The sequence below is a fragment of the Acanthochromis polyacanthus genome, chromosome 15 (assembly GCF_021347895.1).
Source record: "Acanthochromis polyacanthus isolate Apoly-LR-REF ecotype Palm Island chromosome 15, KAUST_Apoly_ChrSc, whole genome shotgun sequence".
Classification (NCBI taxonomy): domain Eukaryota; kingdom Metazoa; phylum Chordata; class Actinopteri; family Pomacentridae; genus Acanthochromis; species Acanthochromis polyacanthus.
The window spans coordinates 30,745,287-30,770,681 of NC_067127.1; the positions used below are offsets into that span (position 1 = coordinate 30,745,287).

General features: G+C 36.5%; 1 protein-coding gene across 2 annotated transcripts in view; it reads right to left on the minus strand.

Annotated features, from left to right (window-relative positions):
- The window catches only part of LOC110965743 (pro-neuregulin-3, membrane-bound isoform), a 547,688-nt gene that overhangs the window by 41,902 nt on the left and 480,391 nt on the right, over window positions 1-25,395 (minus strand). For both annotated transcript variants that reach the window (XM_051959594.1, XM_051959593.1), the window contains one exon: window positions 17,166-17,189. In XM_051959594.1, the coding sequence (XP_051815554.1) occupies window positions 17,166-17,189 (24 nt within the window). The remainder of the gene's footprint in view (window positions 1-17,165; window positions 17,190-25,395) is intronic.

The window sequence follows — 25,395 nt, forward strand, 5'->3', positions numbered from 1 at the left end:
CTTTGGATGCGTTAATAGGCGATCAATCAGGCTTTATTTAGCGACGCTGAGACCTTGGAAAACCGCGACGATGACAGCTGTTGGGGTTTTTACATCGAGATGATTGAGACGGATTCTCAAAAGGCTGCTTTAGTGGGAAAAAAAAAGAATCTGGAAATTACTGAAGGGATGAAACTGTCCAAAGAAACATAACTGCAGCAGCTCTTGAGGAAAACGTGGTTTGAATTCTTGGCCAAGTTTACTCATGAAGCCTTCAGGTCAAACTTAGATACTGTAAAACCAATTATACATACAGGACAGGATTTATCTAAAAATAACAGAGGCTGTGGAGCATATTTGTAATTTACTTGTAATGTCCAGTAAAATCACAGAAAAAAGTCCTAGTTTTACACATTAACCATAAAAACAAAGAAATATGTATATAATTAGCATTTTTGTGAATTATTATTAATCACACACACACACACACACACACACACACACACACACACACACACACACACACACACAATAGGACTATTAATAATAGCGTTAATATTATAATCATAATTAGTTATTTAATATATACTACTTATGCTTTTGCATTTCAAAATGTGTTTTTTTTTCTCAAAATGATAGTTTCTTCTTTTACAATGTTTACCTGTAAAATTACTTTTAATTGTGTGTAAATCTGGGAAAGTTAGACTAGTTTTACTGCATTTAAAACAGCAACAATTGCAAATTTTTTCAAATATTTTTCATTATTGAAAATAAAAATGATGTATATTAAGGAATGTTGTTCCCACAGGAAATCCCATTTCACACAGATATTTGTCATTATTTCAATATTTCAAACATTTTACAGTTTCTTAATGTTTTAACAGTCTTTTCTTCCAGATTTTTACCATGCATGTGCAAATTGTTATAGACTGTAAGCATAAAATTACACTATTTTGTCTCTGTTTGGTTCAGCAGGAAATAATATGTTATTTTGTAAAGTTTTGCCTTTATTTGAAAGATAAATGATGTCTGTTAAGGGCTGATAAACAATAAATCTCATTTTAAATGCACGAGTGTTCTGTTACGATATGTATTTTACTGTCTTTAAACCGGCTAAAAATGTCATTACAGACAGATATTTGCTGTTATTTTCACTGCTTTTAATTGTTGTGTTCAGTGTTTAAAGATTTGTTTTTCCAGAGTATTTTTAAGGCATTTCATTCCATGTGAACTTTTTGATACATCTTATCAGATGGAGCATCAGATTGATTTATTGGCTGGATTAACATCATTAGAGGAAGCTGGGGAACCTCCAGTGTCTGGAAGGCAGAGATAGATGGACAGAAGAATGTGGACAAAAAAAAAACTCAGATGTTTTCTTAGCTAAGGTAAGAGCTGATGTGATTTCAGTTCTATTTCTCTCTCAGCAAGATTATACAAAAACTTTTGAGCTGAACTTGGTGGAACTTTCTGCAGAGATGGACGACGGGCATTAGTTTCTGATGAACGTTCCTCCTTTCATTCAGGGCTTTGGCCTGAACTCTGCCAGTGACCTTCTGCTTAGAAATTCAGACTATTGGCTGATATTGAGCTCTAAAACCGCTGCCGCACTTTTTAAATCTTAAAAAAAAGCCTGATGGAATTCTCTTTTGATATATTTTGTGCTGCTGGCACAGTAGGAATCACAATAAAAGAGGCTAAATTTGAATCTCGCGTGTGGAACTGCTGCAGGAGGAATTTCTACACATTTCAAAGTTCTCCCTGAGGTTTAGGTTAAACAAATGTCAGAATAAAAGACCATTGGTTTGGGTTAGAACTGAGCATCAAGTCCGTTCACTAGTATAACAGTCCATTTACCTGCTTTTTCTGGCAAGTTTACTTTACACTGGTACTATTTTTCATCCTGTTTATGCCACAATTCATTTATCCCTGCATATACACATCATTTATCTTATATTGTATCCACAGGTATTATAATTTTATATTTCGTGTGTTTATATTGTACTGTAATATAGTCTGAATAATGCACTTTACTGCTGTTTTTGCACTTGTGCTTGGATGCTTTACTGCATTTCATTTTGTTTAATTATTTACAATAAAATCACAAAAAAGTTTTAATTTACATGCTAGCAATTAGAAAATGCAAGTAAAATGTATTTTTTTAAACTTTATGTCAGCAAACGATATTGTTATTTAATAGATATTTACTATTATTTGAATAATATATATTAAAGACTGAAAACAGTGAATAATTTCTCAAATTGTTATTGTACAAATACGATCTGTTTTGTTAAATTACTGACAATATCCAGGAAAGTCACAGAAAAAAGTCCTAATTTGCATCTTAACCATAAAGAATTTAACTTAAATACTATTTTTTTTACTGTAATTATGTAAATTCAATAGATATAGATATTTTCTGCCAGATTTGCATTGTAGATACAGGGATTTTTTAATATATACATTTTTTTCTACAATATTTATTTTTTAATAAATAGTAATGTGTTCTTGCAATATTTTAACACAAAATGTCATTTTAAACTGTTTTTTATTAATTAGAAAACATTATTTTTTTAAATTATTTGCCATTTTTAAAGAAAACAATTTGTATATTGAGAAGCATTAATTTCTTTTTTAATATATGCATTTCTTACAATGTATGAATGTAACATGACAAATTTATTTTACTGTTTTTATTATTTCATTTTAATTATTTTACTTATCACAATAAGCTATAAATATCTGTGAAATAATGCTACTATTTCACAGATATTTGCTGTTATTTATACTATTTTAAAGAAATTTAGTAAATTCTAACCTGAGATAACTTTTTACATTTCTCTGTTTGCAGTAAGAGTGACATTATTGTATGCTTGCTCATAAGTATGTGTGTTTTCCTGCATGCAGACAGAAGTTTGCTCTGCTGGAGTTCATGTTCTGTATACGTTCTGCCATTAGATTCCCATGTTCTGTATGAGAACAGTGTGTTGGTGGACAACACCCATGAAGCCGCGATCGAGCAGCGCTGCAGCGTTGGACTGATGATGTGAATAAATCATTGGACTCCGGAGAGCCAAAGCATGTTCATGTTCCATCTGCAGAGGCCACGGGGTCATGTCTATTTATTCCCATTGTAAACTGCCGGTTCTGCCCTGCAGAGGACCGCTGATTAATATTTTACTGTGAAGGTGCAGCAGCAGCAGCGGTGTGGATGTTCTGCTGTGACCTTCTTCTATGCAGAACTTGTTTACTTCATGCGGGTGAGTTACACAGAAACAATAGGCAGGAAGATGTGCTGTTATAGAATGTTCTGCTGAAAAGAAATGTTCTGCAACGTTCTACTAATGCTATGGGTAGGAAGCTTTCATTCAGTTCCGAGAATGTTCTTCTCATAGGCAGGATAAGATGTTCTAAAAATGTTTGAAGATAACATTATTGGACGCTCAAATGTCTGCAAATCTGAATGTTCCTCTGAGAACGTTCTTCGCTTGTGATCACTGTGGAACTTTGTGGGAAATGTTGTATAGATTCTATCATTTGGCCCCTCAACAACATCCTCAGAACATCCTCAGAACGTTACAGGCAGAATGTTCTACCTTTGTTAATATATCAAATTACAGGAACGTCTTATGAAGAACGTTCTGACATCTGAGGAGTTGACAATGTATTCTGAACGCTGAGAATGTTATTCCTTTGTTATCGTTGTTTCATCGAAGAACGTTCTACAATGTGTTCTCTCAAGAACATTCCCCAAGCATCTTCAGAACACTACAGGTAGAATGTTCTACCTTTGTTAATATACTACATTACAGAAACTTTTTTTTTTTTTTAAATGATCAGAGCCCTCGACAAAAATCTTATAAACATTTTCTTGATGTTGGTTTGAGAACGTTCTTCCATTGCCATCATAGAACATATCTGTGTTCCTGACATCTTCTGACTGCTGACATTAAAAAATTAACTTTATAGGGAACCCATAGCTAACGTTTCCACAACATTGGTTATCATTACCTTCAAGCTCTTTAAAGAATATTTTCATTTCCAATAATGTTCCAATATATTCAATATATCGCTCTAAAATAGTGGAACATTTTCCTGGAATGTTCTGAGGATGTTTTGGGAAACACATTATAGAACGTTCTTTGACAAAACATTTTCACTATGTTCTATTATGACAATGGAAGAACATTTTCAAACCAACATTTAAAAAACATTTACCACATGATGCTTTGTAAGACGTTCCTGTAATGCGATGTATTAACAAAGGTGGAACATTCTGACAGCAATGTTCTGAAGACGTTGTTGAGAGAACCCACGATAGAATCGATATAAAATGTTCCCACAGTGCTACATGAATGCAAAAGACAAATGTTCACAATGTACCAAAATTTGAGAACGTCTAAGAATGTTGTCACTGAACGTGCAGTATTTAGTTTCAAAATAACAGAGTGATTATTCTTGAGAATCCCACAGCTGTTGATGGATGCTCTCTGACAGCGAGTGTCTTCGTCCCGCTGCTTCTGGATCCTGGTGAGGAGCTTTAGAACTTCCTGCCGAGGTTCCTGACATCTCAACTCTCTGGCATCAGTCCAACATGCACATTAGTCTGTAATCTCAACCCTCAAACTTGGAGAATAATTCTGTTCTCGGCTCTCGCAGCTCACTTTTTATTTTCCAGTTTTAGAATACGTGATGTTTTCCTCTGAGCAGCGGCAGCTTTCTGAGTCAGTTTTCTCTAATTTTTCGGACATATGGACGCGTCAGGAGGTCTGTTCCAGATATTAGGTGGGGGTTTATTCAATCGTGTTGCATTTGTACAATTACCATCTGAACTGTGGCCTCTGGTTTGACACCGGTGGAGTCTAATGTTCAGTGGCAGCAACTTGGATTTGGTTCAACGTTGGCACAGAGCAGCAGAATGACGGTGATTGATGACAAACTTTTAGTCGATCGCATGAGAATATCACAAAATCTGTTTAATCTGCAGCCTGAAAAATGCTTCAAATGTCAGCAGCCTGATGCACAGCTGGACATAAATTAAAACTGGTTTAGTTTTTATTTCAGAAGTCTATTTACACAAGTTCAAGGGCTGATAGTTAAATATGCACTGAATCAATCATTTAGCTGTAATCACATTTAAATGTATTCAAGTAAAGGCAGTAAATATCAGTTATTTAGATTAATACAAAAATAAAAAAATAAAAATATTTCAGATGATTTTCTACCTGAAATCTTATACTTGCAGTGTAAAAAAAGTAAATTAATAATATTACAGTAAATTAATATACATAACTTTATAGTGATTAATTTTTAGAATTAAAAATGTTCCCCTGTATATTTTCTCTAAATTCTCATGGCTCAATTTAAGTAGAATTATGCATTTTTGCTAAGAACATTACTTTATAAAATGCACAATTTCACTGCTGTTGTTATTTAAATAACATCAATATCATGCTATTTTTCTCTAAAAAATATTACATCTATCTATGAAATATAATAATAATAATAATAATAGAAAAAAATAATAATTTAAGAATAAAAATGAAATTATTATTATTAATAATATAATAACAATGTTTATAATAATATAATAACAATGTTTATAATAATATAAAAACTATGTAATAAAAAATAATAATAGCAATAATAGAAATACATAAAATATATAAAAATATAAATTGTCTATCAAAGGGCCCAGTCTGAGGTCCTGAGCACTCTGGAAGAGGTTTTCCTCCAGGATATCTCTGTACTTGGCCGCATTCATCCTTCCTTCAATTGCAACCAGTCATCCTGTCCCTGCAGCTGAAAAACACCCCCACAACATGATGCTCCCACCACCATGTTTCACTGTAGGGATTGTATTGAGCAGGTGATGAGCAGTGCCTGCTTTTCTCCACACATACCGCTTAGAATTAACACCAAAAAGTTAAATCTTGGTCTCATCAGACCAGAGAATCTTATTTCTCATAGTCTGGGAGTCCTTCATGTGTTTTTTGGCAAACTCTATGCAGGCTTTCATGTGTCTTGTACTGAGGAGAGGCTTCCATCGGGCCACTCTGCCATAAAGCCCTGACTGGTGAAGGGCTGCAGTGATAGTTGACTTTGTGGAACTTTCTCCTATCTCCCGACTGCATCTCTGGAGCTCAGCCACAGTGATCTTTGGGTTCTTCTTTACTTCTCTCACCAAGGCCCTTCTCCCACCATTGCTCAGTTTGGCTGGGTGGCCAGGTCTAGGAAGAGTTGTGGTCGTCCCAAACTTCTTCCATTTGAGGATTATGGAGGCCACTGTGCTCTTAGGAACCTTGAGTGCTGCAGAGATTCTTTTGTAACCTTGGCCAGATCTGTGCCTTGCCACAATTCTGTCTCTGAGCTCCTTGGGCAGTTCCTTCCACCTCATGATTCTCATTTGCTCTGACATGCACTGTGAGCTGTAAGGTCTTATATAGACAGGTGTGTGCCTTTCCTAATCAAGTCCAATCAGTTTAATTAAAAACAGCTGGACTCCAATAAAGAAGCAGAACCATCTCGAGGAGGATCAGAAGAAATGGACAGCATGTGAGTTAAATATGAATGTCGCTGCAAAGGGTCTGAATACTTCTGACCATGTGATATTTCAGTTTTTCATTATTTGCAAAAATTTCTACATTTCTGTTTTTTTCTGTCACGTTGGGGTGCTGAGTGTACATTAATGAGAAATAAAATCAACTTTTTTGATTTTGGCAAATGGCTGCAATGACACAGAGAGAAAAATTTCAAGTGGTCTGAATATTTTCCGTACCCACTGTACTTATAGAAGAAAAATAAATAAAATGTAAATTAATGTCACTTTACTGTATTCTAAATGTTCTGTATGTGATATTTCAAAAATATTATTTCCCTTTATTTTTGTATTCTTCTTTTTTTAAATGAAAAACAGCTTTATTCTGTGTTTTCTTAAATTAACACTCAAAACTGTAGTTTTGTTATAAAGTTATAACTACAATAATAATAAAATAAAAATTGTTTCTGTTATTGTTATTAAAGAATACAAAAAATATCAATATTAATAAAAATTTAAGAACAAAAATTAACTCATATGAAAATATAAAGTATGTCTGCCAATGTACATATTTCTATAAGAAAAATAAAGAAAATCTAAATTACTGTCACTGTACTGTGTTCTAAATGTTGTTTTGGGGATTTTTAAATATTTTTTTGAATACTTTTTATTTTTTACATAGAAAACTATGGAGTCACAACAGCTATATTATTCTGTTTTGTTTTATTAAATTAATACTCAAAATTGTATTATTTTGTTAGAAAATAAGCATTATTGTAATGTAATGTTACAAAAACTCTAAATGTCTGTAAAAACAACAATGAAAATATTTTATCGTGCAGGTATCATGATTTATAGTCATTATGTTGTAAATTATCTGCATTTTGTTTCTTTTTTTCCCCATTTTCAGGATGTACAGAGCTGAAGATGTCTAATTTTTTCATTTATATGCAGTAATGGTTAAATAAAAAGCACATTCTTTTGCAGAGTTGATCAGTATTTACCCTCAAACATCCAACTTATCTCTGCTAAGTGCAACAGTCTGGGGTGTGGATTCTGACAGCAGCTTTATGCTGTATAATAATTTCTGTCTTTATATTCTGAGATCAGCTGAGACTGACGGGAGAAAATGACACAAGTGCAGGAAGAGATCAGCGGGATTCTGCAGCTTCATGGCCCCGAACATTTGAATTTTCATGTGCCAGTAGCTCCCAGCGCTGATGGCAGATAAAACCTTTATTTATGCAGGTCGGCCGTGCACGAGTGAGCACGCTCTCTGCTGGTCACGCCGCTTCGCTCTATTACTGGGATGGCTTTATTCACCACTTACAGACTGAATCTACTCACTGCAGATGTTGTTATCGCTGCTGCTGCTGCTGCTGCTGCTTTCTATCTATTCTCTCTTGGTGTGGAATCAGTCAGAACCAGTTCTGGTTTCCAGTGTGGGTCAGACTGATGATAGAATGCAGCTTGTTTGTATGCAGCATGAGGAACATGAGGCCTTTCCAACCTCTCAGCTCTCACTTTTTATGTCGACATCCGAGCACTTGTCCTGACGCACCTGATTTTTAATCTTGCCATTAAATTTTTACAGTACAGAGTTCAACCCGTGTCACTTTGTTCTCTGCGTGATTTATAAATAATGCAGTTTAACGTTCTCCAGTGATGAAGCTGCTCTAGTTTCTTAAAGCTCAGATGCGATGCAGAAACTCATTTAGGTCACTTTGAACAAAAACTGTAAATCTGAAGGACTTACAGTGCCTTGTGAAAGTATTCGGCCCCCTTGAACTTTTCAACCTTTCGCCACATTTCAGGCTTCAAACATAAAGATATAAAATTCTAATTTTTTTGTCAAGAATCAACAACAAGTGGGACACAATCGTGAAGTGGAATGAAATTTATTGGATATTTTATACTTTTTTAACAAATAAAAAAACTAAAAAGCGGGGCGTGCAATATTATTCGGCCCCTTTACTTTCAGTGCAGCAAACTCACTCCAGAAGTTCAGTGAGGATCTCTGAATGATCCAGTGTTGTCCTAAATGACTGATGATGATAAATAGAATCCACCTGTGTGTAATCAAGTCTCCGTATAAATGCACCTGCTCATTGATAGTCTCAGGGTTCTGTTTAAAGTGCAGAGAGCATCATGAAGACCAAGGAACACACCAGGCAGGTCCGAGATACTGTTGTGGAGAAGTTTAAAGCCGGATTTGGATACAAAAAGATTTCCCAAGCTTTAAACATCTCAAGGAGCACTGTGCAAGCAATCATATTGAAATGGAAGGAGTATCAGACCACTGCAAATCTACCAAGACCCGGCCGTCCCTCTAAACTTTCACCTCCAACAAGGAGAAGACTGATCAGAGATGCAGCCAAGAGGCCCATGATCACTCTGGATGAACTGCAGAGATCTACAGCTGAGGTGGGAGAGTCTGTCCATAGGACAACAATCAGTCGTACACTGCACAAATCTGGCCTTTATGGAAGAGTGGCAAGAAGAAAGCCATTTCTCAAAGATATCCATAAAAAGTCTGGTTTGAAGTTTGCCACAAGCCACCTGGGAGACACACCAAACATGTGGAAGAAGGTGCTCTGGTCAGATGAAACCAAAATCAAACTTTTTGGCCACAATGCAAAACGATACGTTTGGCGTAAAAGCAACACAGCTCATCACCCTGAACACACCATCCCCACTGTCAAACATGGTGGTGCCAGCCTCATGGTTTGGGCCTGCTTTTCTTCAGCAGGGACAGGGAAGATGGTTAAAATTGATGGGAAGATGAATGGAGCCAAATACAGGAGCATTCTGGAAGAAAACCTGTTGGAGTCTGCAAAAGACCTGAGACTGGGACGGAGATTTATCTTCCAACAGGACAATGATCCAAAACATAAAGCCAAATCTACAATGGAATGGTTCACAAATAAACGTATCCAGGTGTTAGAATGGCCAAGTCAAAGTCCAGACCTGAATCCAATCGAGAATCTGTGGGCAGAGCTGAAGACTGCTGTTCACAAACACTCTCCATCCAACCTCACTGAGCTCGAGCTGTTTTGCAAGGAAGAATTTCAGTCTCTCGATGTGCAAAACTGATAGAGACATACCCCAAGCGACTTGCAGCTGTAATTGCAGCAAAAGGTGGCGCTACAAAGTATTAATGCAAGGGGGTCGAATAATATTGCACACCCCACTTTTCAGGTTTTTATTTGTTAAAAAAGTTTAAAATATCCAATAAATTTTGTTCCACTTCACGATTGTGTCCCACCTGTTGTTGATTCTTGACAAAAAATTAAAATTTTATATCTTTATGTCTTTATTCTTCAAAGTTCTAATCAAAGTTCCTTCACTTTGTTTTGACCAAAAACTGCAAATCTAAATCACAAATGCTAAAAACACACACACACACACACACACACACACACACACACATGTTTGTACTTCTATCTTAGTGAGGACATCCATAGGCGTAATGCATTTCCTAGAGCCTTACCCTAACCTTAACCATCACAACTGATCGCCTAACCCTAATCCTTACCCTAACCCTAACCAAACCTCAATTCATACCTGTTCTCTAAAAACAAGTCTTCACCCTCAAACATGGTTGTTTCAAAGTGAGGACCGGCCAAAATGTCCTCACTTTGTAAAAATGTCCTCACTTTGATAGTTAAATGCAGAAAATGGTTCTCACAATGTAGCAAGTACAAGAACACACACACACACACACACACACACACACACACACACACACACATGTTTGTACTTCTATCTTAGTGAGGACATCCATAGGTGTAATGCATTTCCTAGAGCCTTACCCTAACCTTAACCATCACAACTGATTGCCTAAACTTAATCCTTACCCTAACCCTAACCAAACCTCAATTCATACCTGTTCTCTAAAAACAAGTCTTCACCCTCAAAAATGGCTTTTTCAAAGTGAGGACCGGCCAAAATGTCCTCACTTTGTAAAAATGTCCTCACTTTGATAGTTAAATGCAGAAAATGGTACTCACCATGTAGCAAGTACAAGAACACACACACACACACACACACACACACACACACACACACACACACACACACACACACACACACACACACACACACACACACACACACACACACACACATGTTTGTACTTCTATCTTAGTGAGGACATCCATAAGCGTAATGCATTTCCTGGAGCCTTACCCTAACCTTAACCATCACAACTGATCGCCTAACCCTAATCCTTACCCTAACCCTAACCAAACCTCAATTCATACCTGTTCTCTAAAAACAAGTCTTCACCCTCAAAAATGGCTTTTTCAAAGTGAGGACCGGCCAGAATGTCCTCACTTTGTAAAAATGTCCTCACTTTGATAGTTAAATGCAGAAAATGGTACTCGCCATGTAGCAAGTACAAGAACACACACACACACACACACACACACACACACACACACACACACACACACACACACACACACACACACACACACACACACACACACACACACAAAGGGTACTTCTACTGTGCAGAACATCACATCTGGAATCTTTCTGTTTTCTAACGTTCTCAGAAAGTTCATCCAAGTTCTATTGACATCTTCATTGGGAATTTTTTTGTCTGAGTTAGTAGGAAGTTAGTCTGAAATGGAGGATAAAGTTCTTGAAAGATATTCTTAAAATGTTCTAAATTATTTGCTTAATGTTGCATTGAAAACATGCAACATTATCTTTTGTTATCATGTAACTTTGTGATCATGTTCTAGAAGAACGTTCTATAATGTGCTACCTCAACATATGTCCAAAACCTTTAAAGAACAGTGGGTTCCAGAAACCTTCGGTGACAAAAGTTCGAATGCTGTCAGTGGAATGAAAGAACTTGCTTCTTCAACATAAGAGAACTGAAGATGTTCTAAAAATGTTTTGTGGTGACAATGTTAGACCGTTCTCAAAACTTGGTAGACAAAAAGCATTGCGGAACATTGTAGGAAGGCTTTATAGATTCTACATTGTGTTCCTCAACAACACCCCCAGAACACCCTCAGAACATTGCAGCCACAATGTTCCACCTTTGTTGATATATCACAGTACAGGAACGTCTTATTAAGAACGTTCTGTCATCTGAGGTCTCACTAACATCTTGAAAGTGTTGTCTGAACATGGCATTGAGAACTGTAGTATGGGAGAACGTTTTAGAATGTCTCAACAAAAAGGCAGATATTTCACAATACAGGAACGTTATAAAATGTTCTTTATTAAAAAAACATCTTAGGCAAAAGTTCTACGAGTGTTTTCAGTGGAATGATAGAGCTTTCTTTTTAAAGGTATGAGGACAAAGGATGTTCCAAAAATGCTGATTGTTCTCCTCTAATGTTCTCAAAATGTGCTACACAGAACATTCTTCCTCTGTTATTGTGCATCACCATGGAACATTTTGGTAACGTTTCCATAATGTGTTCCTTCGACAACATCCACAAAACATCCTCAAAATCTTACAGCCTTTGTTAGTACATCACAAAACAGAAACATTCTGTCATCTGATGTCTCAGTAACATCTGGAAAACATCTTTCTTTTGAGAACAACATTTGTTTGTGGTCGTTGTGGAGGAAGGTTCTACGATACATTTCCTCCTTTTATGTATGACATTAAATAACGTTATAAAACAGTGAGAATTAAAGAACGTTCTGTCATCTGAGGCCTCGATTATATCTGGAAAACATTTTCCAAATGTTTTACTGAGAATGTGTTGTTTCCTTTGCATTATTGTGGAAATGTCTTATAAGGAATGTTCTGTGATCTGACGTCTCGTTCATTCGTTCACATTACAGGAACGTAAAACCGTGCAAATTAAAAAAGGTTCTGTCATCTGGAAAACTAAATGTTTCACTCATTATTGAAGAAAGAAGAACATTCTCTGATGTGTTTCCCTCAATAACATTCTCAAAACATCCTCAGAACATTACAGTCAAAATGTTCCACTTTTGTTCATATGTCACGTTAAAGGAACGTTTTATAACTAACATTCTGTCTTCTGAGGCCTCAATAAAATCTGGAAAACATTTTTTGAATATTTCAAAATGTTCTTCCTTTGTCATCAGGGAAAAAAATCTGAAAACATTCTCTGAATGTTCCAGTAAGTTTGTGTCATAGTTGGCTTTTACTCTAATTGGAAAATTATTTGATTTAATTATTATTTGCTTATTTCTTTAAACCATACTAGAACCTGTTAACCAATGTTGTGGGCACGTTCCCTGCCTCTGCATTGTCAAAGTAAATCTCAGCAGAACTGTTCTCTTTCTGCCCGTCCTCTGCATTTGCAGTCAAATGAACTAAAGCTTCTTTTTTCCTTTTTTTTCTGGAAACCTGCTGAGACTATGCAAACTTGGCAGTGACAGATGATCTTTTCCACGCAGCTATCTTGCAGGTTTTTCCCATTTATATTCAGCAAGAGGTTTTTTTCTGCCTCTGCAACATTGTTGTGCTGCCACAGTTCCTTTGCTGAGGACGTCTCCAGCGCTGCCAGCGTCTTCCCCGGCTTTGTTTCGAGCAGATAAGTAAGAACCTCCCACGCTCTGAGGCTTTAAACTGAAGGAAAACACACACATCTGCTATAAATGTCACACACTCTTATTGATTATTATTGATAAAAGTGACTGAATCTACACTTTACCCGGCGGACGAAGCGACAGTGCTGCAGTTTAAAGGCCTGAAATTGTAGCTTTGGATAATAGAGTTTAATGACGTTCTCCTCTCAAGCGTCTCTTTGAACAGCAGCTGATGGTGCATCATTATTTTGGAAGAACCCGACATCCTCATGCTGATAGTTTCAGTCTCAGAGACACTCAAAGTCTACAAAGTGACCATTTATAGTGACTGGTTCTGTAGTTAGACGTCTTTAAAGGAAGCCTGCGCTCTTTTAAGAATAAAACAACAATGAGGGTTCTGCAGAGATCTGTCACTCTTTTGTGTGAACGTTAGATCTCACTTAAGTCAGAAATATGTTTAACATTTAAAATAGAGCTTTAAAGAGGCTGCAGCAGCAGAAAGAACTGGAGCAAATGTATTAATATGATGGGATTAGAAAGAACAAAAAGAACCTCTAGGAACATTAGAGCTTAATGTTGGGAAAACATTCCAAAAAGACCTTATAATGGTTTTAAAGAATATTTTCCAACTTTTTAACAATAACATTCTATGAAAAAAGCTTCCTGCTAAAAACATTTCAGGAACATCCCAGCTAGAAGTTTTTTGATTGAAAACCGTTTTGAGCAACTTCTGCAAAGATCTAGTGATGGTTTCAGCAAAAAGCGTTCTTTTTAGTTTCATCAAAGTTCTCTTTAAACGTTCTACAAAGTTCTCATGATGTTTTTAGCAGGACGTTTCCAGAATGTTCTTCTAAAGACATTCTAACAATGTTTAAAACAAAAACAGGAGCTTCTACCTTTGTAAATATATTAAAATACAAGAATCCATTAAAAAGATGTTCCATCATCAGAAGACTTGAGAACATCCTGAGAACTGGTTAGAGAACATTTTTCTTTTCATTCTGTGAACATTGCAGTTTGTATCTTAGTTAGGAACATTATTACTTTGCTATAATAAATATTCATAAAATGTTCTTTGAAGATTAGATGAAAACATTTTCTTTAAATTCTTAGTAGAACTTATATATTTATATATATAGTTAGCAAGTGTTTTGGGAACAGCCCCTTGGGTTTGTCTCTTCCCAGCTAGAATTTTTGGATTTTAAAGACGTTCTGGCAATGTTTTCATTGCTTCAGTGTTTTTTATTTTAAACACTGTTCTCTTTAAAGTTCTCCAAAGACATTTTTAGACCATTCATGCCCAATAAAATCATATATTCAACATTTAATTAGGAGGTTTGAGGGGCAGCAGCAGCAGCAGCAAAAAAAAAAAGAAAAGAAAAAGAAACATAGAGTAAATGTATTTATATGATCAGAGAAATATCCCCAGCAGTTTGATATCTCTTTTTACAGAAAACATTTAGTCTAATCCCATCTGGGTTATCTTTCATAACGATGCATGATTCATGGAGATGAACTGGCCCCGTCCAGCAGTTTCTGGGGTTGAAATTAAAGAAGAAGGTTGAGATCTTTCAGCCACCCAAAGCTTCATAAAACACAGAATATATTCAGCAACTCTTGGATCCTGAATTCTGCTTAATGCATTTTTTATATGGCAGTGAATCCAGTCAGTCAGTCAGTCGTGTGGGCATCAATATTTCCTTTCCATCAGAGATCACTGAGCTCTGACTGGAAGACGCTCCACCTGGTAGTAAATCAATGTGAGAGCAAAGTGCTACAGCGGCCGTTCTGGGGTCCAGATTTGAAGTCATGTTGATTTTCTATTTCCATCTGAAGAGTTTAAAGGTGAGTTGGTGCTGGAAGGAGGCAGTTTATCAAAGACCAACCAAGCTGAGTTCGTTTGTTTTACATTATGTTGAAGGCAGCGATACAAACTGTGACATTTACGTCATTTAATTGTCTTTTAGGAGCGAAACTGAGGCGCAAAAGTTTTCATTTCATCTCATTCTGCTCAGTTTGACCACTTAAGAAGCAGAAAAACATCAGGCCGGTAAAATATTAGACCTCAACAAGAACAGAGAAGGAGAACGTCAGTCAGTCAGAGTTCTGTTTCCAAATTGAAATGATGTTTCACTGAGATTTTCTGTTGAATTTTGAGGAGCAGTTTTGTTCTTTTCAAAAAAGCATCTCAGCTTGCAGGGAACATTGGATAACATTACCTAATAATGTTATCATTAAATGTTCAAAGAACCTTTTAAGAACACTTTCATTTCTAATAATGTTTCCAAAACGTTAATGTAATAGTTTATTGTCAGCATTTACAGGATGTTGCCAGACTACGTTCCATAAAAACAAAGAAGGAACATTCTCAAACCTACATTCTAAAAGTGCTTCTAGATTTTCAGATGACTTCTTTAAAACATGTTCTTTTAACATGATATATTACCAAAGGTGAAGCATTCTCCCTCGCAATGTTCTGCTGATGTTGTTGAGGGTACACATTATAGCACGCTCCTCTAGAAAACGTTATCGCAATAACAGAAAGAAAGGACGTTCTAAATGCAACATTTAGACAGTGTTTCAAGGGTGTCATTGAGAAACGTTCTTTATAAGATGTTCCTGTGAAAAAAAAGGTGGATGCCTGTAAAGTTCTGAGGATGTTTTGAGGGTGTAGGGAAGACAACATAGAATCTAAAAAATGATCCCACAACATTCCACATGTTACACGATAATAAAGGAAGAACTTTCTCAGTGTGAGAAGTTTTGAGAACATTAGCAGATCACTATCTAATGATGTTATCACCAAATATTGTTAAAATCCAAGCTGAATTTCTTTGTTCTAAAATTCTAGTAATGTTAATAAAAAGACTTTCTTTTTTTTTTTTAGGTCTTATGGTGCTTTCTTTAAAAGTAGGAAAATATTCCTTAAAGAATATAGACCATTCATTATAAAACATATTCTTTGCAGCCTTATTAGATCTTGTAGGTCATGCTAGGTGGTTTTCTGCCTGCTGGGATTATTCTGGGAACAACAAATCAACAAAATTTCCCGCTGGAAACATGACTAGGACACTTAGACATTGTAAGAAGTGCTTCAAAGAGCAGTCGAAAGTCTTGTAGACTGATTTTTTAATTACAAAATCTGCTGAGAAAGTTCTGTAAAGTTCTGGTGAGGTCTAAAAATGTCCTTTACAGAGTTATAAAATATATTCTTTACACCTTATTAGAACTTGCAGGTTATGGTAGCCAGTTTTCTGCTTACTAGGATCATTCTGGGAACAAAAACGCAAAGAAATAACAACACTTCCAGCTGAAACAATGACTAGGAATGTTTCTAAGAACTCCAAACTTCCAGCTGTGATATCAGACAAAGAAGAGGACGCTTTCCTGGCTGACGTTTCTGCCTTTCTGACCCTTCTGTAGTGGAAAAGGCCCAAATTACGCCGGCCGAGAGGGAAAAAAACAGTTAACAACAAGCCTCCATGTGGTTAACTAGCGCTCCTGAGCTGTGATACCCGACAGCAGAGCCAAGAACCAGGGAGAGGATCCTGGCAGAACGGCCGGCATCTGACACATAATCAGTGGAGAATCTCTCTCACACACTCACACACACACACACACACACACACACACACACACACACACACACACACACACACACACACACACACACACACGTACTAATGAGGAGAGCATTTGATAATGGTGCCAACATCACAAAAAAACAATAAAACCCCCAGAAAAACTCCCTCGCTGCGCCTGCCCGCCTCTCTGTTCTCACTGTTTCCAAGGAGACTGCAGCACATTGGTATTCTGAAGGGACACTTCATAAGCAATTGTGAGAGAAAAGAAAGAGATAGTGCAAGAAAGAAAGACAGAGAGAAGCATAACGCTGCAGACACATAAACACACATGTGTGCTCAGAGATAAAAACACTGCTGCAGTGATGCTGCTGGATATGTAAATGAAAATTCATGCACTGTGATGTTTTTTTTTTGTTCAGTTGTTCTGTTTTCATGTCAAAAGCTATAATATGTGATTATGAATGATACATGTTCTGAATGTAAAGCTGCTAATTATAGGCGTGACTCATAATAAAAAAAAAAGGCTTCCTTACCCATAAACTCGATGCCCAAGTGGTCTGTGGAGACAAAAAAGAAAACAGTTATTGAGAATACAGATCTTTAATACAAGCTGCTGCATCTGTGGTTTATTTCTGGTCACAGGGAGGCAGAAAACACTCATTAGTGATGTTAGATGACAAACACATGAGGCGCATGTTGGAGTATCAGGGATCATGATGTGTTTGCTGACTCAAACTGAGGCTTAACCTGCACTTTATTTTCTCAGTCAGTGTCACATTATGAACACTGGAGCTGTTCAACATCATTACACACAGAATTCAGAGCATTTGAATGACAGTTATGAAGCTGTTTGTTCAAAGTTGTGGGTCAAAATCAGATCAGTTTGGGTACCCATGTAGCTCAACAGGTTGTCCAGGCAACTCATAAACAGGGGCTACAGTCCCAACGCAGCGGTCATGGGCTCGAGTCCAACCCATGCCATTTACAGCATGTCTTTCCCCCATGTTTCCTGTCTCTCTCTCTCCATTGTGGACTATATTAAAAGGACACAAAAATTTTTAAAAATCAGATCAATTTACAAAGATTAATCAGATTAACTGAGATTTTAAGTGACAATTCTGAATCACAAGTTTAAATCTGCCTCAAAGTCTACAAACTGAAGTTTAGTTTTCATCTCCTTGAAATTTCTAAAACAAGAAAAGCGTCCTTGCCCTCACACTTGATAGAAATGACATTTAATTTTGCAAAGATATTTCCAAGAAAAGTAGATGCTATACAGCAGTACTAGATCATTTGAACAAGATTTAGAATAGAATAGAATCACTTTATTCAGTACATTTATTACATTAACTGAGATTTTAAGGAGCAATCCTGAGTCAAACCTTTAAATTTGTCCTTAAGAAAGCCACAAAGTCTGAAACTGTAATTTTGTCTTTCTCTGCTAGAAATTAAGTCTCATGCAAGTAAATTCCAGCTGCCAATCTATTTTCAAGGAAAGTGCAACCAGATAACTTTTCATGATTTACCAAGATAAGGAATTCTTTTAATAAAGGACCCTGTTAAATCTGCATTACACTATAAACACTGAGGTTGCTTCACATGTTTCACAGAATTCATAACATCCAAATCAACATTATCTGACAGCTAAGAAGCTGCTTACTGCTGTTTTTAGTCAGATTGGATCAAACATTAATCAAATAAAGTGAGATCTTAAGTGATAAGCTTAGTTCAGAGGTTTAAATCTTTCTTCAATTTAAGTTGTCGTTTTGTCTTTGTCTTCTCGAATGTAAAACATGCAATTAAATTGCACAACTTGAGCAAAAGAAGGAAAATGTGACTGGATTATATCTGATGCAATGAAGGCAGTGATGAAAAGTTCTTAGTAAAAGACGTTGAACACATTTTCCTCAGTCAGCATCGCTTCATAAAGAAATGATTTTTCATGATTTGACAGAATTCATAACGAGGAATGAGAAACATTCATTATGAGACACTGAAAATTATTCTGTATGTTATTTTCTAACCCTGCAGTACAGCAACATGCAGCTTTTTAAACACAGTTTATTTGCTTTCAGAACTTAATTAATGTCACAGGAAGGCTGTTATTTTGTTTAATGCATTATAAGTAGACTATATTTTCAGAAAGTTGTTGTTTTGCTTCAACCCATTTCTACGCTTTTCACAATCTCCCTAACATTCACCAAAATGTTTGCCTAAAAGTCAATCATCTAGCCTAGCCGCGCTAGACCCAGGTCTGAAGACACAAGGGTCTAGGAACTCTCGACAGGGAGGGAGGCGGGCTAAAAGGTTGTCTTTCAAATCACTCTGCAGCAATTGGGTAGGTATACAACCGATCAGCGCAACGAATAGGCTGACGTAGTTCCTAGAGCGCTGGAAATCAGAGGATGCGGGAGTTCGGTGAAGCCTGATTTATACAGTCAATGGGTGAAGCTCAAGTATATTACAGACATGTTAACAGAAAGATTATTCAGAGTCGGTGCTAATGGAGCTCAACGACTGTTGTCGTTTTTGTTGTCGACCCTGGCAGAGAATTAAATTTGTCTAGAGCAGCTAGGCTAGCTGTTTCCGGTTGTTTCTGTCAGAATCATCGCGCCTCTGTCGTCACTTAGTTACGCCCGCCTTCTGACTCTACACTTCATGGTGATTGGTCCAGCCAGTTTTAGGAGCATTCAAACGCGAGGCTTACCGAGGGTAACTAGACACACCCTGGCAGAGAATTAAATTCGTTGCCGTGGGTTGTCTAACGCGGCTAGGCTATCAATCATCCTCATCTTCACCTAAACCAAACTTCAACCCGAAACACTTAAACACTCATTTTTTAAAGGCAGCACCACTCTCTGAATACTGGAGCTGTTTCATGTGAAAATTTTCAGACAATCTCCCACATTTCACACATCAAGAGTCTGTAGCAAGGGCGTTAGTTTGTTTTTAAAAGTGGGGGGGATGGAGACCACAGCACTTTGAGAAAATGTCGAAGAACGGCGGCAAAATGCCACAAGCTGGGCTCAAACTCACAACCACCGCACCAAAGGCGGAGGCTCAACCTGTAGAGCTATCGGTACATGCTAGTAGAGGGGTCTGTGGGCCGCTATAGTACTAATTCTCCCGGGCCGAAATTTTGCCCCTGCACGCCTCTGGTCGGAGCTTCCACTTGGCACAGGCGCAAATTTAGCATCTGCGCAATTTTTATTTTTATTTTTTTAACCTCACGGAGGTGTGCTGCGTGTCTGTGCAACTCTCGGCGGAGTGCGGATGGTGCGTTCAGGAGCGTCGGAATTTTCTATACTACTGAAAATAACTGGGTTTACAACGGCTTACATGTGAAGAATTTGAATGTGTTGGAGACAAAATGACCTCTGACAAAAAGTGGGGGGGACACGTCCCCACCGTCCCCCCCTAAACTGACGCCTATGGTCTGTAGGATTTAAATCAAAGTCTGATGACAGATATGGAACTATTTGCTGATTTTGGGAGTCAAATCAAAACAAATCGCAAAAAATAAATCACAAAACCTGAGAATTTAAGCAACAAACTTGAGTCAGACATTTAAATTTTTAAACATTTTTCTTTATTTAGTTGTAATATTTTAAGATTAAAACTGTAGTTTTGTGTTTGTCTCAGAAATTACAGCTTGTGTAACAAAACTGCAGGGAAAGCAAGTTTGAATATATGTTCAAGGAAACTGCGACCCGATTCTCGTTTTGCTATGAGCATGAATAGAAATTGTTCTTAATGAATGTTTCTGACACAAAGATGTGATATTGAATCTCTCAGTGATTGGATTTCTCTCTGATCCTGCAGTAAAATGTCATTTTGTGACAGCAATATTCAGTTTTTGTCCTTGCGTTTATGCGGCCACAGCTCTTGATTAAGGTCACAGATAATGTTTTATTTTGTTTAAAACAGTAAGATTCAACCTTGACTTCAGACATTTTGCTTCCACTGTTTTTACAATCCCCGAACACGAACCGAAATTATCGCAGGAAAACAAGCAACTACTTTATGAAACTCTCTGAATGTAACCGGAGATTGTTGGTTTATATTTGGTTTATTCTTTGAGGCATAGATGCAGTGAGAAGAAGAAGAGTCTGCACCAACACACATCTTGCATTATCACTGTCTGAATAGTAGAAACGTGCACATTTTACGTACATTTTGGCCCCATAAACGAGTCGCATCTTTGACATAAAAAGCCCCAATTTCTCCAATTTTTGTTGCAGTTTTCCAGGTTTAGCTGAAAAGAAGCAACGTAAACCGTCCTTCTTCGTGTTTACTTTGAGGCAATTTGTGACCTTTTTGCTTTTAGAATTTCTTATCATCTCCTAAAAGAAATCCATGTCTGGTTTCACTGAGAAAACAAGCAAACAGTGGAGTTAAAAAGCAGCGGTGTGGATGACAGCAGCAGCTTCTTCAGCCACCGGTAGGAAGTAATCACAGTGCTGATGTCTGCCACGGCGACTTTATCTCCTGAGTGGCTCGGAGTGGGCGAGCCGGTCGTTCTAATGCGAAAAGCTCCGTCCAATCTGCCCCCAATCTTATCGGCCGATGTTAGCTCGGATGTAAGCGGATCATTTTTCACTTTGCCACTGACCTGGAGACCTTTCTGCCTTCAAAAAAAAAAAAAAAAAAACCACCACAGAAGAGGTTGAAGATGGACGAGATAAAAGGTACGACGGATGCTTCCGGAACAGCTCAAATCTTAATTGTTTTATTCAAAATGTGCATGTGTTTATTTTTAGCTTTTCCTGACCTCGCCGAGTGCAAAAAAAAGATCTCCTCTCTGAAACCCTGCAGTGTTTCAGCCCCTTTGGGTTGAGCTATAAGCGCCGTGGCTTCCACCAGACTCAGAAACTCAATTTCCCATGGAGCTCAATGAGTGGAGCCTCGCACTAAAGCTGCCAAGGTTTGGGATTTCATTTTCCGTATAGCTCGCCGGGTGGAGTATATATCAGCAGCAGCACTGTCAGGATATGAGGTCTGGCTCCCATTGGACCCTCCCATACCAAAGATGTATGCACTGCTGCTGCTGTAAACCGCTTAAGATGGACGGATCCCACCACTGTCACATGTTAGACAGAATCCGAAGAACCTGAAGCACCGGATGGTCGACTGATTCCTCCAGAGACACCTGAATCCAAAGAGGGTGGTTATTTTCTGACCACGAAAGGTTGATTTGCTAGGTTGATCTGACTGTAAAAATTTGAGTTTAATTCCTCTTAGAATGAGGTTATTTGCGTTCAGAATAAAAAACGGCAACTGAAAACGAGGAAATGATTCAGTATATTTTACTCTGTGTAATAATTGGCTGATTTAAAAGTAAATATGAAGCTGAAAATGAAGTAAATATGATATTTCAACCATAAAGCTGCAGTTGGAGTTTTTGTCTCCCCCTTCTGACAGTGAGAGTAATTACACATTGTCGAGCTTTTCATGCATGTCTTGCTGTTATTTGTTCTCTTTTTAACATTCTAAACCTCCATCTGAATGCCGAGTTTCACTTTATAACTTGAGTAGAGCTGCAATGACTAATCAGCTAATTGTCAATTAGTATTTTTTGATTAGTCAGTCGAAGTCATTTTTGACAATAATAGTAGCAATAATAATAATAACTATTATTTATTTATTTATTGTGAAAAATTGAATGATTAATGATAATGATAGTGTTATATAATATAATATTACAATATATACAAAACTTGTATATATCTCCTCAAATTGTATATTGTATGTAAAATATAATGATAATAATAATAGAACTACTACTACTACTACTTATTATTAACAATAACAATAATAATAATAATAACAATAATAAACTATTATCTTATGTTATCTTAGATTAGATTAGATTATAATTTTATTTAAAAATGATGTCAAATATTACTTCACCTGATCATACTGAGGCTGAGACTGTTTATTTATTTAGCATTTATTTAACCAGGTTAGTCCCATTGAGATCAAAGATCTCCTTTACAAGAGAGACCTGGCCAAGAGGGCAGCAGCATAAACTGTACAGTGCTATTAATTACGGAGAATTACCTGACTAATGTAATAATAAGGCTAAGACCCTACTGTATTATAACTATATGGAACATAACCCAACGAATACAAACAGTAAGGTAAATTCCAGCATCACTAATCATGAAGTTTGACCTGACTAATATAGCACGAAGAGTCTGTTCAAGATGATTAAAAATATCTAAATGTAGAATTTATTCTGGTTCAGGCCGTCAAAGTTGATCTCTGAAATGTCCTTCAAATGTCTAATCATTTTAACATGTAGCCTTCTGGGGAAACAAATCACATCCCAATAGGACAACAGCTAAACAAACGTCTGCAGCATGTTGTAAGAAACTCCTGCTGGGAGTGGTGGGGAGTCTGCAGCGTGTCGCCCTGCTTCCCCTCCCTGTGGAAACACATATGGAGATGTGGTTCCACCTCTGGAGAGACGCTCACCGTGGAGGACAGATTATCTGACTTCCACTGGCGTACAGAACTCCACTGACAATAAAATGAAACTACTGCATAACTTAGCAGAGGGTTTTATCCAGAAATTCGACACAGCTGATGAAGGACAGGACGGGACCAGGCATGAACTACACCCACGCTGAGAAAAAAGTGCAGAAAACAGTCCTTTTTATCTCCAACTATAGCCAGGAAGTTTATTCTCCTGTTACTAAAGCAGCGACCCTGAATGGAGCCTTGCTGTGTTAGAAAACATTCCAGATGTATTCATGTTTTATCGAAAGAGATGGTGGCCTTTTAAATCAAAAGAGACAAATTGAATCCTTTCAGAGTTGCTAATGATGCTGTGATGAATGCAGATTAGAAGCTCTGATGTCTGACAGTCAGGAACACAATCGATTATAAAGCTGGTTTCTGTGACTCTGCCTTGAACTGATGTTCTGCAGGAGCATCTACTTTACAGGTTCTCCTCGCTAGTCATCAAATGACAAAAAAACCTGCTGCAGAAGTGGATGAATTAAGATATGAATTCAGGTAATAACTGGATTGTACATAAAAGAAAATAATTTAACTGAAATTTGACCAGTATTGTGCTGCAGGTAGTAGGAAATTCAACTTTTCTGGATAAAAACTTGAAAATAATGTTTAATCAAAGTAAGGTTGTTCTGTAACTTGTTGGAAACATACCCAAGAACATTTCACATGATAACACAATAGATTTTTATGAAGTATTTATTGAGAAAGCTAGTTTAGTTTGTGACTAACTGAGATCCCATTAATGTCGAGCCAAACATAAAATATTTTTTTTGTACTTTTGAAAATTAAAAACAAACAAAAATGCATTACTATCTTATATTCAGTTAATTTCATTCTCCTTTATTTATTTATTTACTTATTATATTATTATTATTATTATTATTGTTGTTATTATTACTGTTATTATTATTATTATTATTATTATTATCATTACATCTAGTCTTTTTTTTAGCTTTATCCTATAATTTTACTTTATTTTATTTGTTAACTGTACTTTTCTTTATTTATGTACTTATTTTTATTACATTAATTTACCACTTTTGTTTTTGATTTATTATTTTAGGTAGCATCACTCTCTGAGCATTGGAGCTTTAATTATTATTTTTTTACATCTAGCATTTTTCTTAGTTTTACCGTCTAATTTTATTTTAATTTATTTGTGAATTTTATTCGCTTTTAATCCTTTTTGATTTAAATTTTCTATGTTATTTTACTTGTTAATTGTACTCTCCTATTTATTTACCCATTTTTATTATATTATTTTGCTATTCTTGTTCTTCTTCTTCTTCTTATTATTATTATTATTATTATTATAGATTATTACTATTGCTAGTACTAGTCTTGTTTTTATGATTTTAATGTCTAATTTTATTTTTATTCATTAATTTTATTGTCTTTACCCCTTTTTGACTTTAATTTTGTATTTTATTTGTTAATTGTATTCTTCTCTTTTTATTTACTTGTTTTTGTAACAGTTATTTACTGTTGATGTTATTGCTCCAACCGTTGTCTTTGTGGTTTTACCCTCTAATTTTTTTACAATGACATTTATGATTCTTTAGCATAACTTGCAAAAGAATCATTGAAAACTCAATGCTTGATCTCTTCATATAGTTTAAGTAACTGCACTTTTGCCTTATACGTTTGTGTTATTTTTGTGTTATTTTGTGTTATTGTTTGCAAGCATTTCTGCTCCAATTTGTCATGTGCAGCTGATTAAGCAACAAAGTAAATAAATTCCTCCTGTGTTGTTTGTGTTCACTACACACGATGTTTCAGCACCAAACTTTAGGGTGTATCACTTCCGTCTGTCAGATAAAAATGGAATTATTGTGCAGATGGGCATGAGGGAGCGCTTGCATCACCATCACATCTCCCACTGACTGATAGCTTCACTCTCTATGTGTGCAGAACACAGAAGAAGCTACATGCTATTTCCAATTAGCGCCCAGCTCTCTTTGGAGACGGTAAATAAATTGGTATTTTGACAGATGGTGGCTGTGAAGGAGAGGAAGGAAACTAAGTGTTGTCCACCGTTCAGCCTTGATGGAATCCAAAGTGAAGAAGTCACACCATCATGTGATGCAACACAAAGTCTGAGTCTCTCTCTCTGGGACTCTGTAGCTCAGAGTTACACTATGTTTTGTTGTTTACTTGATTTTTTCAGGTGCATGAACCTGCTGGGATCAGAGCTCTTTGAGGAGGGAAAGAAAAGGAAATGCAGCAAATGCATCATAATAA